Below are 17,000 nucleotides of genomic sequence, written 5' to 3'. Positions count from 1 at the left end.
CTCAGGGATAATGGATGATATATAGAGGCTTTTGTGCCGAGCAGTGTTTTGCCTCTGAACACACGCTCAGGATTTAACCTCCCACTTGTTTGGAAGGCATAGAGCAGAGGAAGAATTTCTGTCTTCATTTCAGTCATGTTGTAGTCTTGGGAAAATCCATCCTGGGATTTCTGTCCCAGCTGCCTGCTGTTCCTCTTCTGTTGCACCCCACATCAAGGTTGGTTGTAAAGATTCATATGCACGACAAAAAGATCTCATTCATTTGAAGGTGGAGCTTGATAAATTTATTTGGAAGAAAGTTGCACCATGCTGTTTCTGTAAAAGTGAGGAAAACTAAAGTGAGCGACTTGAGGAGGTTCACAGATGCTCAGGTGCAGCCCTGTCTGGCTTCAGTAGGAACTACATGCACATGTCAAACACCACAGGCCCTGCTGCTCCATACCTGTATGGAATAGCTGGCTGTTTTAACATATCAGTCCCTTGAATTTTTCAGTTAGGTGTTGATTTTACAGCTGAACTGGCTGCATTGCTGCTTGTTTTCCAACACTCCTATCAAACCTGCCAGGTCAGTCAAGAGTGGTGGGAACAAAGTCCAGCAATGGAGAAGAGGCTCAACACGGTGTCCTTGAGCAGAGCTGAATGAAGAGGAGATTTAGGAGGAGGCCTCTCATTCTCTTAGGTGGTCCTGTGAAGACACCTGGACCTCTGACTGTAGACAGTGACTACAGTCCCTCTTCAGTGTGTCCCACCCATCCTTACTGATAGCACTTAATTACTTACAGGCAGCCTAAGAATTACCCTCCCAATTGAGACAGTTATTACCATTAGGGTTGTAATCATTCCCTGGGAAAAGTCCTGATTAACCCAGTTTCACAAATTCTTACAAATGAGGTGCAGTGTAACATGTGTGATGTGTCCTTGTATACCACCACAGTTTGAGATACGGCTTGTATAGGAAGAAAGAAATCTGAAATCAGCTGTCTGGAGGAAATAGATATTGAAACTGTCAGCTTTGCATACATAGTAATTGTAATAAAAAATGGTTTGAGAAAGGAAGAAAAAAGCTTTGCTAGAAGCTGCAGCATTTCCTTTTCAGAAGTGTGCTTCTGCACCTCAGCTTTCCCTAGGGACTTAGGACTTCACAACAAGGAAGGAGAATATCTCTTGTCAGATGCAGTTTTGATGCTAAAGGTGTGGCAAGTGGATCAGTTCATCTCCCTTCCCCCTGTTTACTGCAAAAGCTGCAATTATAGTAGGTGCAAGCCCAGGATGAGGCAGAGAGCCTTTCAGCTCAGCTTTAGGAGATGCAATAAATTAGGGTTATCTGCCTCCCTGGAGCAAAAGCTCCTTGCCATACATCACCCTCCTGGAGCACTGGAGAGCCCTGGTCACAGCAGGGCTGTCTTCTCTGGGGTGTTACAGCAGTTGGGCTGGGGGACCTCCTTAGGCCTATAGAAGGCCTTTTAAATTGGATTAGCCTAATAGAAAGGTGAGGAGAAACTTGTGGATGTGGCACCAGAGGACTATGCTGGGTGTTCTGCACATTTTTATCCCATTGTTTAACCAAGGGACGATGTGTCTGCTCTGTGTGGTGAAGTTGGAGAAGGCAGATCAGGAAGGAAGTTGCCAGCTGCTCCCCTGTTTTCCCTCTCACCTCTGTATCCCTTGTCCTTCTCATGCCTGCTCCTGGAGAGGTTTTGTGGCTCCCTGATCCTGTCACATGTGCCTCTGCCTGGCCTAGTTCACCTCAGTTGCAGCACGTAAGTAGAAGCAGTGTTGTTCATCCTCTGCACTGCCTGGTAGCAGTTAGGGAGTGATAAAGCCTAATTGCCTTCCTTGCACAGGAAAGCCACATTGCAGTAATGTAGTTTTATTTCCACTACTTGTGCAGTTTAGACTCGTTTATTTAAAACGGAGTATTTAACCTGCCTTGCAAACACCAAATCTGCTTGTTTCCCTGGTCAGGGATTCCCCTGGGAGGGTGCTTGGGCTCTGTCTCCTTGTTTAGGCAGATGTGCAGTCCTAGCTGTGGCCCTGGACGTGCTGCTGAGGATTACAGCCAGTGCTCTTATTTGGCTTCCAACTTGACTAAATTGACAAAATAAGTTTTAATATATCCCCTGCCTTGGGGAAATGCTTTTCTCCCAGTTTTGCAGAGGAGGAATGGTGTAGGTTAACTTTTGGCCACGGTTACCTGGAAGGCTGTGTCAGAGCAGGGAACTAACCCCAGTCGCTGAAGTCCAGCGTTAGTGCCCTGCCTATTGAATGAACCTTACAGCAACACAGAGCACTTTTGGCTGAAAGATATTTCTAGTTCAGAGACATCAAAGGTTTATGGAAGTACTTAACTGCACAGGCAATGTTGTCTAAGACAAGATTGGTACAGAGTCTGCAGAGTGAGAGAGCACAGCTGGTGAAATAGATGGTTATGGCTATATATATATATGTATACACACACCCCCCTACTGTAGATGAGGTTCTGGACATAACTAATTTAGCAAAGAAGGCAGTCTCTGGAGTAAAAGCAGATAATTTTGACACAGTTTCAAAAGATGACTGAGTTTTGGTAGAGAAGCCAGCACACTCTAAATCATTCACAGTGGTTGGAGCTCAAATATTAAAAGCCACATCCAGACCCAAGCGAGTCACTTGCCTGGATATTAATGGAGTTGCAGTTTGGTTCTGCTGCATGTTTAGGCAGGGCATTTCCTCTTGTTATTTCTAAAGGAAACAGACTTTGTGCTAGCGGATATCCTTTGCTTGCTTTTCGCCTTCCCTGGTAAAAACAAGATGAGTGGTGAGACGTTCAGCTGGGAAATAAGAAAGAGAAAATCCACTCATCTCTTGATATAGGCTATTTATGTCCTACTTTTGAAAAGTATTATGTGATAATGTCCCTTTTCCAATAACTGCAGTGGTGTAAGTCTCCTTCTACACTGCCCTCTCAAGCCAGCACAAGGCTGTCATAGCAGTACTAAGATGTCTGGGGGCTGTAGTGGGTATTAGTGGTGGTAGTGAATACCTTCTGGTTAGAGGCAACATCCCAAAACGCTTGAGGTAAAGCAGCCTACCTGGATTTGCAGGCGTGCACGCTGGATGGATGGGGAGTGCATGGAGGAAGCTCTGGCTGGTATATGGCCAGAGGCGGTTTGCAGGGAGTCTGACTACTTTACTCATAGCCCTTATGCAGCTCAGGTGCTCACCTTTCTGCTGATATAAGGAGATGGCTCAACTATGTAGAAGGTGGCTCACAGCTAGGTTTCAAAAAAGCAAGACCACTGCTATCTTGATTTAATCAAAACCACAAACTAATCTCCTTCTAGCATCAAGAGGCCTGAGCTAAAATGGGCTCCCAGGTTAATTGCCCTTTTTTTTTTTTTTTTTTTTTTTTTTTTAATTACCTGTTGGGGTGGCTGCTTGGCAGGAGTCAGACACTGTACAGCTGAGCTGGAGCTGGAATGTGTCAGCGGCTTAGAAAAGACTTGGGGCAGGTTGTGAGTGTCCTGCCCTGATGTGGAACGGGACTGTGGGGACAGGGAGGGGGGGAGGACATCTTTTTCCCTTCCCTGCTGTTGAGATCCAGGGAGGTGAATACTGTTAACCTATTTGTTTTGTTTAACAGCTGCTTGGTTTTTTGAGTCAGAAATAATTTTCTGGAAATCTGTGCTCAGGTGGTGAGCTCAGATGCCTAGTTTGAAGGACATGTGTGAAGCTGCGAGACCTATGAAAGAGCTGGAATAAGACAAGTCTGCAGTTGCTGTACGACATAAGAGAGGATGTAGCTGATACCATGGGCTGTAACATCCCGACTGACTTTGTTTTCTACTTCCTGTCCCGCTCACAGGCCTCAAAGGTGGATTTTCCATCAGATGTCACATTCCTGATCCACTTCTGTCTCCCTTCTCTGCATTTAGTTTTGTAGATACAAAGCAGTACCTCATTTTCAGATGCAGTCATGAACCACAAGTGTCCGCAGCATTTTGTTTGAGTGAAAATGAGGGCTGTTGGTTTGAATAGTTGGCCCCATCTTTCCTGAGAGCCTTGCTGTCACCAAAATGTGCTTGAGCTTCTGTGGACTCCCTCTCTTACACGGCAGTTTGGGCACCATGCTCACAAGACAGTAGGGTTTTGTTGGAAATCAGGAAGTTCAGTGTTTTGAGGAGTGCTAGGCTGCTATGGGCTTTGAATGTGATGGTAATGCATGTAAATAATATAAAGCTCTTCAGGGAAAAAAATGTAGAATCTGTGTGTAGGACCTACCTGCAGCAAAGCCAGAAATTCAGGCACGTTCATGATTGCTTGCATTTTGTCCTCCCTTTACCTGCCTTGAGGTCTCGCGAGAAGAGCTCTGCTTTTGGCCTAGCATGGGGTAGCTGTTTCCATCTCTTGGAGCACGGACAGGGATCTTCTGCATATGGACAGTGTTAAAACTTTAACCTTCCTTTTCATATCCCACAGAGATGTCTCTCTGTCTGAAGAGGAATTGCATCTAATTTGTGCAAGCTGTAAATCAAACTTTCTTTGTTGCTAACTCTAATTCCCCTTTCTTACCTTTACAGGTTTTGTTGCCAGCTGCTAGTTTACTGCAACTGATGGATGTTAGAAAAAACTGCTGTGACTTTCTGCAGTCCCAGCTGCATCCCACAAACTGCCTTGGAATCCGAGCTTTTGCCGATGTGCACGCATGTACCGAGCTGCTGCAGCAGGCAAATGCCTATGCAGGTGAGGGAAGGGGTGTCTGTTGAGTTAAACCTGCTTCCAGGTACAGCAACTTGTAGGTTGAGCAAGATCAGCACATCCTAGTTGGTCTCTTCATGCTTATAGTATTAGAACAGGGAAGGGAATATTTTATTGGGTTGTAAACTCGTAACTTTCTGTGATGCTGCAAATTGTGAAAAGTGGTTTGATTGTAGGGGAACACCTGAGGAGGTAAAAAAACCCTGATTCTCTGGATCCCAGCCCACAGAATAGTTCCCTAGTATGTTCCTAGTAAGCTCTTTGGCTGCCTGTTCAACTGCACGGTGTTGGCATGCCAGTGCCCTCTCCATGTACTCTGCCCTGTGAGAGCAGTAGGCAATGCTGGGGACTTGTACATTCTAGGAATAAATGGCACTGGGCAAAATTAAATCTTGTGGGTGAGAGTGGGAACACTCAGCTAAAATTGTCATGCAGTTTGAGTCTCCGATCTGTGGAGCAATTGCCTCTTACCCCAAGGGTGGATAGAGTCTTGTTTCCTTGAGAGTGATTGTGTTTGGCTGCAGTAAGTAGGTGTGCAGGCAATGGCTTTCAGCATTTCTGCTCTACAATGTAAATGTAAAGCTGTTCCAAGTGGCCCCATGCTCTTAACTCCCCAGCACTTTCCAGTTTCCTCTGGCAGAGTTGCCCTTGACCTCTGCTTGGGAGAAGCTGGTAGTTTTCTCTGCTCAGTTTGTTTTTCTGCTTTTCTGTCTATTTGTATAGGGAAAAATACACCTGCTGTCTCCCAGAGCACCTGCTCTGTCCTGCAACATTTTCCTTGGTACAGTTTTGTCCTTAATTGGACCATAAGTAGGCTCAGTGGAATAAAAATGTGCCCACGGAGTCCTCTCCTATTCTCCTGCAAATAAAAGTAAAACCTTTTCAGCTGCTCTGGCTGTATTATCCCCTGGAGGAAAAGGTACCCTGGAAGGAATGGTTAATTGTATAAAAGCTTGCTTGTAATATCTCATTATCCTTGCTTCCAGGCCCTGTTTAATCTTTAACCCAACAAGCAGTGCATTCACTGTATATTTATTTGGTTGTTTGGCAATTAGAAAGTCTGCTTTGTTGTTTTATTGGCCTTTATAAGTCCCAGTTAGTACAACTGCCCATGTAATGTTAATGGAACTCCATTAATAAAAATGCCATTAAAATTCTTTTCACTATGTTGTTTATGTAACAACGTTAAACCAAGACAGAAGTCCCCAAGCTCAGGAGTCTGTGCATGCATGAGCTCAGTTACTTGAGAAATGTTTAGTTCTGGCCAATGGATAACTATAGTAGGTGGAGGAGCCTTCTTCACGCAGGCACAAGTTATTTTATGGAAATCAGTAAGCAGTTTTACTTGCTTCCAACTAATAACAAGAGATCATGTATCTTTCTACTGCCAGATGCCAGCCCAGAATGAATAGGAGATTGTGTCCACAATTCAGAGTGCATCCAGCTTACTGTGCGGGGAACATTTCCTGCTTCTCAAGTATTTAAGGCCAGAAGAGTTCATTAGATCTTATCTATGATTTCCAGCACAACCAAGTATTAAACTTTATCCAGATTCTGCTATTTTTAGTCAGAACCTTTGGCTTAGCTGTGGTGTTTTGGTCCCCATTAGGGTCTGTGGTTGGGGAAGCCCAAGTGCCCTCTGCAGCACCAGACCTGGTGAGGAGCCATTCAGGTGTGGTCTCCAAGGAGCTCCTCTCTGAAAGTTATGTCAGTTTGTGTCCCTGTGGTGCTGCTATTTGTCAGGCAAAGCACTTTGCAGATGTGAAAACTAGAGGCAGACCTTGCTGCGGAGGGAGTTCTTCAAAGCTAAAGGATTAGAGCTTGAAAAAAGCTGCTCCAGATAAAAAGCGTCTGAGATTCATGTTTCCGTATTTCAACCAAAGATAAATGGGACTCAGCAAATGTCAGGTGGGATTAAATTGGTATGTGTATGTAGCAAACACTTGAAAAACTAAAATTGTCTGCAACTGGCTAACAACGGTTTTGACCTAGAAATTATTTTTTAGAAAGCAATTCTTTCCTAGTGCCTTTTGGCTATATGTAAAGGTTGACAGACTTGATGATTCTTTTTTGGACCTATATTGCAATTGGTCATAATTCTTCCAGTTTGGGATTATAAACAGCAATGTGTATTTTGTTTCCAAGTGGCTCCCAAAGTTACAGCATGGAGGGATTTGGAGGCAAAAAGAGAGAAAGAAATTTGTACAGTTGCAGACCTGAGTGGAAAGGGGCAAAACTGCTGGGGAAGGTGGGTGCTGAGGGTTTGCAGCAGGAGAATGGTTACATTTACACATTTGAGGGAAAGAAATAAAAAGTGGGAGGAGAGAAAGAGAGATGATCCCCTGTGTGTGCATGGGACGAGGATCCCCCTTGCCCATCTCTCCGTGTGCCCCCTCGCACGGACAGATTCATCTGGATGCCCTGGGATCTCTCACTGTTTGCTGAGTGTATGCACCAAACTGGCTGATTCATGTTAACGATGGGCTTTCCTTTGAATACCTACACATATCAAGGACCCTTGCTGGAGTCTCTCATCCAGGCATTGAGCAGATCTAATTCTGTCTAGCTTGTTGAAGTGGGCAAGAACTGAATCTTGAGGTGGCCAGTTTATTTACTACTTTAGAAAGGCATTGGAACTGTTCTCAGTTGCCACTTCTAAATCATATTTGACACTGGAAGGTACTTAGTGGCTTTTCAGAAAGTTAAGTTCTCAGTGTCATTTATGAAAGTGTCTCATAGGGCTTGTTTTACTTGAAATAACATCAAATTCCTTTAACCTGCTCTGAAACTATTTTCTGTTCCTGTTCCGCCATGCAGTTGCAGCGTGTTGTTTGTCTCGGGTTCTGAGAGCTGTAATAATTAGCAGCTCTCTGAATGCTGTAGTCCTTCCATTGACTTAAAGCATGGATTTCATTATAATTTTCTGTTCCCCCTTTTCATTTGTTGAACAGAGCAGCACTTTCCTGAGGTGATGCTAGGAGAAGAATTTCTTAGCCTTAGTCTGGACCAGGTTTGCAGTTTAATATCAAGTGACAAGCTCACAGTCTCCTCTGAAGAAAAGGTACAGTAAATTGTATAGCAACAGTGAATGTAAGAATGCTGGAATGTTTATAGATCTTACGTCAGGAACTGTTCTCATGTTATGCTCTTTAGGAGCCATTTTCCAACAGAGATCATGTGGAAAGGAAAATTAAAAATAATGTGAATCCTAAAACCACATAAAAATGACCTTCACTTGGTTGTTCTTTGCAGGAAGTAATGGTTCTCAGATCCATATCACTTCCAAAAACCCTGGGGGCCAGGATTGAATACCTTCCCTCTCTGGAAAACTAGGAACCTCCCATCTGCTGTTGTGTAGAGCTTGTTACCTGCTGTAAAACCTCAAAAAAAGGCAAATTTCATTAAACCAAGGAGGAGTATTGGCTTCTCTTGAATGTCGGACAGAACAACTAAAGGAGGCCTGCAACCAAAAAGAAGGAAGGAAACATTTTTCTAGCATCATCAGTTTTTTTAATGAAAGAGGGGAAAAAAAAGTCACTGGTTGATGATGTTTTGCGGTTGCAATGTTCAGCACATCTTGTCTAGCCTGTAGTCCAGGGAAGGAAGGTTGACCAGTTGTTACGGTACTTCATGAACACCAGGTCCAGCCCCTTTCTCTGGTGTGGGCTTCTTGCATGACCTGCAGGAGGTTTCTGGGGGGGGAGGAAGGTATGTGCCTTCAGTTCACCTCTGAATTGTCACTTTGGGGAGATGGACACTCGTGGGAGGCTGGAGGAGAGTTTGAGGATTATGTGCCTCGTAACGTCAGGACGGTTGTGGGATGAGACTGGACCTGGGTGCTCTTGGTGCCGCTGGTCTGTGCTGAGCTGGTCGGGCTGCACATCCAGGTGTGGGTACCCATCCTGCTCAGCCCCTCGGGCTGCAGACACGCGGGTGTTTGTGCCCATAGGGACCGTAAAGCTTGCCAGAAAACCTGCATCACGTGAGGCACGAATGCAGCGATGCTCCGTTCAGATCCTGAGCCACCAAACTCCGAGCCTTCGGGAGCGCGTTTCCGCTGGTATGGGCATCTTGGCGGGGTGCTGCGGGGTGCCACACAGGCAGGGCCAAAAAGGGAAAAAACAAATGGCGTAAACTCACAGCAGAATCGCTTTTTGTGAGCCAGGCAGCCTGCAAAGGGAAGTGCAGGTTTAGTAACCAATTTTTCCAGTCCTGTGCAGCATTGTTAAAAAGCTTTTATTGGCCTTGTGCCCAGAGAAATCAAAGTACTCCCTCCCTCATCTGAGCTTTATACAATCAAAACCAGTATTTCTTTAGGTGATTGTAAAAGTTGGGAATGCAAGGCAGTGGAAGGAAATGTAAGCGTAAGCTGCACGTTCAAAACAACAGATACAAATAACAGGAGAGAGGCAGAGAATGGGATTGGCACGTAAACATGAAATATGTGCTGAAGTCCAAAGAAGTGCTGAAAATTGAGGACAGACTTGTAAGCTGCTGTTTTATGTTAGCTTCATGACAGATAAGCAGTTTTCCTGACATTTATTCTTCCTATCTGCTAATGCATGAGATATATATTATAAAAAAAATAAATGTGTGTGTGTATATATATATATATAAAAGTATGTGTATGTCTGTACATACATATGCACTTGTATCTATGTGTATGCATGTGCCGGTGTGATGGATAGATAACTGTTTTTAAGCAACAAGATCTTGTAAGAAGGCAAATACTTCAAACATCTGAGAGCTAAATTGCCAGGTTTCAGGAGAGGTTTAATTGTAACATGGTGACAATGTTTCTCTGTTATTCAAAGATGATCCTCCTTTCTCTCCCCCTCCCCCTTGCTGTTGCCAGCCTCTGCAGTTGCACAGGCCCTTTCAGCCTAGGGCAAAAGTTTATTTTGGGCCCTGCCTGCTCTTTTTGCTGTAGCTGGGTACTTCGAAGACAGTTTTATCAGTACTTTCTGTACGTGACCTAATTGGCTCTTTATTTATAACAGTGTATGCAAGCAAGGAAAAACTAAAAAATCATGTTTATTCATACTTACTAATGATGTGTGAGATGGAGGGGCTTCCAGCCCTTGAGAAAAGGGCTTTTGCCAACTTGGAACTGTGACGAAAGGAATTTTTAAAAGGGTTGGGATTTTTGAATTGAGGATTTTATGCAGAGTCCAGTCTCATGCTGCTAACATGCCATAGGAGCTGATGCACAGTTTGGTCCTCACTTCTGGGAGTATTTGGAAACTGGATTTTTGGCTGAAGAGACTGGGAAAACATCTGGGCTTGCTCTTTGCTTAGGTAGTGTGCAGAAAGGGAGTATTCCAGGCTTTTACCATTCTATTCCATAGAGTGGGAAATCTGTTCCTCCCAAGCTCAGGACTGCTCTTACAGCCAGGCAGGTGCCAGCCACTAACTCAGCCCCTGCCTCTGCTCTAAATAAAGCCGTGTGGGTAACTGCTTCATTTCATCACACCCCGGTGGCAGGTTGTGCAGGGCTGGAAACACCTGGGGGTCTCCTGGGGGGTGGCAGCAGCTGCTCAGTGTCAGTGGAGGGAGGGCATGACAGCACTGGAAACAGATGTGGCCTTTAAGTAGAGATATTGCTGTCTTGGATTAAGATTTTTTTTTCCCCTCCTCATAAAATTAGGAATCAGAGCCAATGGAAGGTGCCCCAGAAACTAATTTTAAAAAATTAGTTTTCTTCTTTTTTTTTTTTTTTTAGAGTAGGCACAGCAGGGTAACATCAGTGTATGCCTAACTTAGGAGTGGTCTCCAGCACCTAGGAAGTAATTTATTCCTTGTGCACATTTGCTTTACCTTCCTTTAAGACTTGTTTGCTGTCATCCTGTTGTGTACCTGGGTATGTCCCAGTCCAGTGACCTGTTCTGTAGCTTAGCATTTGTGCAGAAGAGGTTAATGAAAAGCATGTTTAGCTAAACATTTGCTTTATGCTCCTTCCACACTCATTTGCAATTAAAAAAATCTCACAACAACCTAGTTTCTACTTTAAATGCCTTGTAGCCAAAGTGAAATTGTTTGTTTGTTTCATTTTAAAATACTTAAAGGTTCTGCAGTAGTTATATTGCTGGGGTTTGATTACACAGCTCCCTGTTGTGCTGCTTAAAATCCTCATCGCAGTGTCCTGAATTCCAAACAGTTCAGCATGAGCATTTGTTGGCATAGGAAATGAGGGTGGTGCTTTACTGCTTTTTTTAAAGCATATGGTTTAGCCTAAGAGGAAGAAACCCCTTTCTGCTCTGCCTTTCCTTTCTGGGAGGATGTGTCTGCTGGTGCCTCCTGCAAATACATTTGCCAGCAGCAATCGGAGTCTGAGAGATGGTGCCCTCGGTTCTGGTTGATTTTGTCAAATTAGTGACCTTGGACCAAACAAAATGGTTTCTTGGGGACTGGTGGGAGGGATGGAAAGAAAAAAAAAAAAAATATCTGTGCAAATTGGTCTGACCATTTGGTGACCCCAGAGGGGAGTTGAAACCAAGGACACTTTCTGAGTGTGCTGGGGCAAAGGGTCGGCGATGCTTTTCGGGGGAAGCACGGGACATCCGGGTTCTGTGGAAGAGGGCTGTGCACAGCCCCCACGAGTAACTGGGTAGCAAGAGTGCTTGGGGAATTTTGCCAGTAGATATGAGTTAAGGGTCAGAATTTATTTCTGGCTCTGCGGGGAAACTCCACTGCAATGATCCAGATCCTGCTGTGCAGCATCTGAGACTGCACCAGCCCCTCTCCTTGCCCTGCTGGGTGTTTCAGGAAGCCTTTCCCACTCCTGGTGACATTTTTAGGTGTTTCTTCTGGGAGGAGAAAGGCTCGCAGTTATATAAGCACATGCATATTCATGCCAGAGCCCACATAGGACGCTTCTGCCCGCGTTGGTTCATCGTGCAGGGCTCTGCATGGCTCCTGCCGCTTGGGGTGGTTTGGGAGCAGTTCGTCATGGAGTCAAAGTTTGGATGCTTATCTGAACCAGTTGGATCTGGGAGTAAAACTAGATTTTGGTTCAGACCAGAAGTCCAGCGTGCCCTTGTTTCCCAGCTGGAGCATTGGAGTATTTTTAGCAGTGAAATGCATGTGGTGCAGAGGCTCTGTGGCTGCAGGCGGGGGTTTTCCTGTGCGAGTGGTGAACTTGTCCTGAAGACTTCTTGGTTTTTTGAGGCAGGGGGGAACTGGTGCAGTGATTAAATATGATGGTGAGTGTAGTGACTTACTGTGTGGCCAGACTTCTTCGGGAGGGGAGATCTCTGTTATCAGGAGTAATCGTTGTGGCTGATTTCATGAATAATGTCCAGTGTAAATGTCAGCAGGCTAATTAAGTTTCCTGACTGCCTTTCAGTGCTAATGTCCAAGAGGTATATGATTGTCCTGGACACATGCTTAGCTTTGAGAGTGATACAGCACATCTAGACGTGAAGTTGCTTATTAATATGCATGGTCAGCTCACCTCTTTGCTACCATGGTGCTTGTGCTCTGTGCATATTCATGACTTTTTCATCTGTTGGATAGAGATTTTGCACCTCCTTCCTTCCATATTGTAAAATCATAATGCTTCTGATTTTGTGTAGGTGACTGTGCAAGCCAGTTCTCTCTTCTCTGTTTAATCGTACTTTATTTGTATAGGTCTTTGAAGCAGTTATTTCTTGGATAAATTATGAGAAGGAGTCTCGCTTAGAACACATGGCTAAACTGATGGAGCATGTTCGCCTACCCCTTTTGCCCAGAGATTATCTTGTACAGGTTAGTCTGCAAATAGGTAATTAATACTTGCACTTAAGCTGCTGGTAGCTCCTTAATCAATGTCTTGGCTGTTCATGTCTGAGATGGGTAATTTGGCATGTCACTGAGTCTGTAAACAGACAAATAAAAGGAAAAACTGGGTGGACTCTGAAATCAGTGTAGTGCAGAGAAGCCATCTTTCTTGTAAATGTTCTCTGCCAGGCAGTGCCAACAGTGAAGCTCCTGCCCTTCTTGGTGGAAGCTTTTAGCAGTTAATATCTTGGGATTTTTCACCCTGAAAATACCCAGGTGGTGGTGTTACAAGCTTGTGCAGTTTTTTTCCCTAATGCACAGGTAAATTTAGCTTTGTGAAAACACGTCATGTGTGATAATTTTGGCTTAAGATGTGTTCTGCTCATAGAAGTGGGTCTGTGTGACTGGCAGGGGAGATATTGTCTGATTTAGAGATTGTTCTTCACAAGTTAATTCCTGGGATCTGGGCCTTGATAATGAGCTGAGAATCCCCAAAGAAAGGGTTGGCATATAGGCTCTTTGGCTACAATGCTTTTATCACGTGTCTGAAAAAAATCAATACAATTGAAATAAAATTGGTATTCACAAGATGAACCCATCATGTATTTTTTTCTCTCAACTATATCTTTTGATCAAATAAAAGATATTGCCTCTCCTTAAAGATTCTGACTCAAATAAAAGAAATGACTTACTTTGTACCCAGACTCCTGGTGATTCCTCCTCTGCTGAGTTCAGTGTCTGGGAGAAGGTGATAAAATAGAGGGAGCACTGCAACTTGTGAGTGATACTAGGAAGAAGTGAGAAGCTTGGAAGTTGCTGCAAGTGTCCTTTGGGAAGGGCTGGAAGTCTGTGTTTGTCCTTTTTTTTTTTTTTTTTTCTTAAATGTTGGTACTTCGTAAGAGAAATTCCAGGTTTCATGTTCTTTCCACAAAGCTCCTTGTTACCTGTGCCACCAAGTACTTCAGTTTAAATGATCTTTCATGTGTGTGCGTGTTCTCAGACAGTTGAAGAAGAAGCTTTAATCAAGAATAATAACACCTGTAAAGACTTCCTTATCGAGGCCATGAAATATCATTTGCTTCCTCTGGATCAAAGGCAACTGATAAAGAATCCCAGAACAAAGCCGAGGACTCCAGTTAGCCTGCCAAAGGTAAGCCGAGTTCATCGCTTCATGACACCTCACACTGTTAGCAGTGGCATTTTCTGCCTTTGAAAGGAGCTTGCATGCTTGCCACACTAGTTCTCACTAACTTCATGATCATCCCTTGAAGTGTTTTACTCCCTCTTCTGTTATTGCCTATGCCCACCAAGGGTAGGTAATGAAGTCGGATAAACCTAGATAAACCCTTAGGAGAAGCAATAGCTCTGCTCCCAGGGGCAAGGGTCTGCTCTTCAAACATTTTGTCAGCCACAAGTGCTTTTGTGAGCGGCTGTTGCTCCTGGAGCTGCGGCTTGAGAATCGCTGGCCCATGACGTGGCTGCAGGCAGCTGCCTGCGTGCTGGGAGGGCTGCCTGGGGTTTCTGCTGGCTCGTTGCACTGTCGTGGAGCCCTGATGAGGAGGGTCGCGGTAGGTGTCTTTCCTTTTCCTGTATCCACAATCGGAATCCAGGGAAGAAGGAAGCAACGGCACCCAGAGCTGTGGGCAGGAAGTCTGAAGCAAATTTCAATAGACTCAAAGCAGCTACCGAGTAAATAATCCTTGTTATGCCCTGCATTTATCCTTCAGGCATGTGGTGCTCTGGCCACCACTTTACTAGTGAAGAAAAAAAATGACAACGGAAACTATTTTCCCTGTGCCCTGGAGATGAACAGAGTTTGGCACGATGTCTCTCAGCAGACTGTCGCTGAAATTAATAAGCATTGCAGAGATTGTAAGACATCAATACCAAAGCGTATTATTTTTCTAAGCACAAACCATAGGGAGCTTTGTTTGTGGGATGGTATATGAGATCTGCGCTATGAAGGACAATCAGATATTTAGATATTGTACTGTTCATCGAGAAATTGTGGTTCTGCAGAGTGTGTTGGCATGTTGTGTCCTTTCTGCCTGCTGATGCTGAGGTGAAGTTGGTAGAACGTAACTTTGGGAGGATCACGAAGGGCTGACATGGCCCTTTTTCAAGGACTGAAGTAGGTAAACCCAAATCTTCCGCAGGTCTCTCCTCCCTTCTTTTTAACTGTAAAGAAAGGGGAGAAGGCAGTGACATTCCAGCAATCCTGTTACTGAGAAACTTTCATCTGGTCTGTTGGTCCTGATGATGAGGGATTACCGTCTGTTGTGAAATCTCTTAATTCTGTAATCATGTGAAGCTCTGCAGCTTTGCATGGAAGACTGTTTCACAACTCGTAGTCAGGCTGCTAATTTAGACTCAGTGTGCTTTCTAATGTCACGTTCTCATCTTTGTAGATCAAACAGTCCATTGTTTTCGTACTCTTCAAATTCCTTAAATTGCTGTCTAGCTCTGTACTTTCAAAGCAACCATGATTGGAGTTGAGTTCATTACCCGAGTGACCTCGAGTGACGATCTTATCCTCTCAGCTACTCACAGCTGCCTTGCAGAGGCTAAGAGCAGTTTCCCATCTACTCTTTGACTGCATTTGAGGCCCTGTTATCTTGCTTCTAGCTCCTTGGCCTTTTAAAAATCGGATTGTCTTGAGTAGTGTTTGCTCCTGTCGATTTGCTGCAATAAGGGGAGCAAATCCTCCCTCTTGATAGCTGTGGAGGGTTGAAGGAAATGTGTTCAAGAACAAAGGGCTGGTCAAGATGTTGGTAGGTACAGGTGGTTCAGATGCTGCCAGTGCATGGGTTTGTTTGCAGTGCCCAGCTGGGGCTCAGCACCGATGGGCAGCCCTTGAGTGCTAAGCTGCAGGCTCCTGGGACCACTGCCTCTGGGCAAGGCAGTGAGTTCGTGGGGAGTTTGTCTTCTGGTGGCAGACAGAGAAGATTTGGGAAGGACCACACTGCACGTCATCCAGGACTTCTCACTTTTCCACCAGTGTCCACTGCTTGCCATTGCTGGGAATAGAGTCTGGGGCTGGATGGACCTTTAGCCTGACCTGGCACAGCGTTTCTCGCACTCTGAGATTACCCTTGATCACCTTCACGTAGATCTTCCCTATCTGTAAGGAATTTAGGATTTAATTACTGGATTTGTATCAATGCATGTTGCAGCCAAAAGCCTTAATGAAGCTGACAAATCACTTCCTTCAGCAGCCCAGCACCCCAGGTCTTAATGGTCCCGGTGATTTCCCCAAGTGTCATCTTCCCCGCAGGTGGCAATACAGCTGTCAGGTTTTATTTGCTAAGTGTCATCGATTATTTTTAGCACCACCATGGAGATAATGACTAAACAGTGGGCTGGCTGTGGAAATTACTCTGGGATCTTCTTCATTTAAAAATACTTCTGCAGCGAGTCTTGCATGTGCTGTGGTGCCAAGTGGTTTTGTGTTTCATGGGGAAATAGGGCAGGTTGCTCACCTGGGAAACTGAGGAAGGGTTAACAGGGCTGCTATATTTAGCATGCATTAAATTGGAGATAACATTTTACCCCTTTGAATAGAATTGCCTGAAATAAGTGTCGCTGCAGAGGTTTCTAGTGGGCCTGCAGCATGTTTTTGGAAGATACTCTTGACCAGGTTGTGGTGATGGTTTCTTTGCAGAGATCAGTTTCCTGGGCTGGTGTCTGAGGTTTTCTAGCTCTTGTCTTCCCTCTCCAGGTGATGATTGTGGTGGGTGGGCAAGCGCCCAAAGCCATTCGCAGTGTGGAGTGCTATGATTTTGAGGAGGAGCGGTGGGATCAGGTTGCTGAGCTTCCCTCACGGAGATGCAGAGCAGGTAACGGGAACTTTTGCTGCAACCTTCTTTGTTTTCCTGCAACTCTTCAGCTCTGGATGGATGTCCTCAGTCGTCCCTTCAGCCTTCCTCTGTGCCCCTGGCCTCAAGCAGCAATTTCTTTTTGCCATTCCTTCCTCTTCTTTCCCTACAGACATGTATCCTTTTCGTTCAGGTGGATGCCCTGCTTTCTAGAGGGGTTGCTCCTGCCTGCTTGCCCTCCATAGCTGCTGTCTCCCCTTCATCATCTCACTCCTGGCTGCTTCTCCATCAGTGTTTCCCCTCCTCCTCCCTTCCTGCTGGACTGGCAGCCCACAGGGATCCAGTTTTCCTTGCTGGTTTCCTAGTGAAAAATCAAAGGAACTGAGTCAGTCTCTCTCAGTGCTGAGACGTGGGTGATGGAGAGCAGATCTGTAAGTTGGGAGTGTTCCTCTGAAGACATCTGGCAGGGTTGTGAATGTGGATCACCATTTGGTCTTCTCTCTGGCTCAAAATTACTCATTCAGGTGTGAAATCCATCTGCGCCTTATGTTGCCGTGCATTTTACCTTTCATATGACACATATGTTTTATCATACTTGGCTCTAATGCTCTTAACGTGCAGAAAATGCCAAAGATTTGCCCACGTTCTGCTCTTCCCTGATGTCTTACACACCCTGACAGACGTTTGATG

The 17,000-nt window shown here is 44.9% G+C and overlaps 1 protein-coding gene across 6 annotated transcripts in view; it reads left to right on the top strand.

Annotated features, from left to right (window-relative positions):
- Positions 1–17,000, top strand: part of KLHL3 (kelch like family member 3) — a 51,292-nt gene that overhangs the window by 25,366 nt on the left and 8,926 nt on the right. For all 6 annotated transcript variants that reach the window (XM_033006111.2, XM_042790183.1, XM_033006112.2 and 3 more), the window contains 5 exons: positions 4,560–4,722; positions 7,689–7,798; positions 12,367–12,483; positions 13,496–13,645; positions 16,214–16,331. In XM_033006111.2, coding sequence (XP_032862002.2) covers positions 4,560–4,722; positions 7,689–7,798; positions 12,367–12,483; positions 13,496–13,645; positions 16,214–16,331 — 658 coding nt within the window. The remainder of the gene's footprint in view (positions 1–4,559; positions 4,723–7,688; positions 7,799–12,366; positions 12,484–13,495; positions 13,646–16,213; positions 16,332–17,000) is intronic.

This window comes from Tyto alba, unplaced genomic scaffold, assembly GCF_018691265.1.
Source record: "Tyto alba isolate M040663 unplaced genomic scaffold, T.alba_DEE_v4.0 Super-Scaffold_17, whole genome shotgun sequence".
NCBI lineage: Eukaryota > Metazoa > Chordata > Aves > Strigiformes > Tytonidae > Tyto > Tyto alba.
Note: the sequence above shows the minus strand (reverse complement) of the source record. Positions and strands in the feature narration are given on the sequence as shown.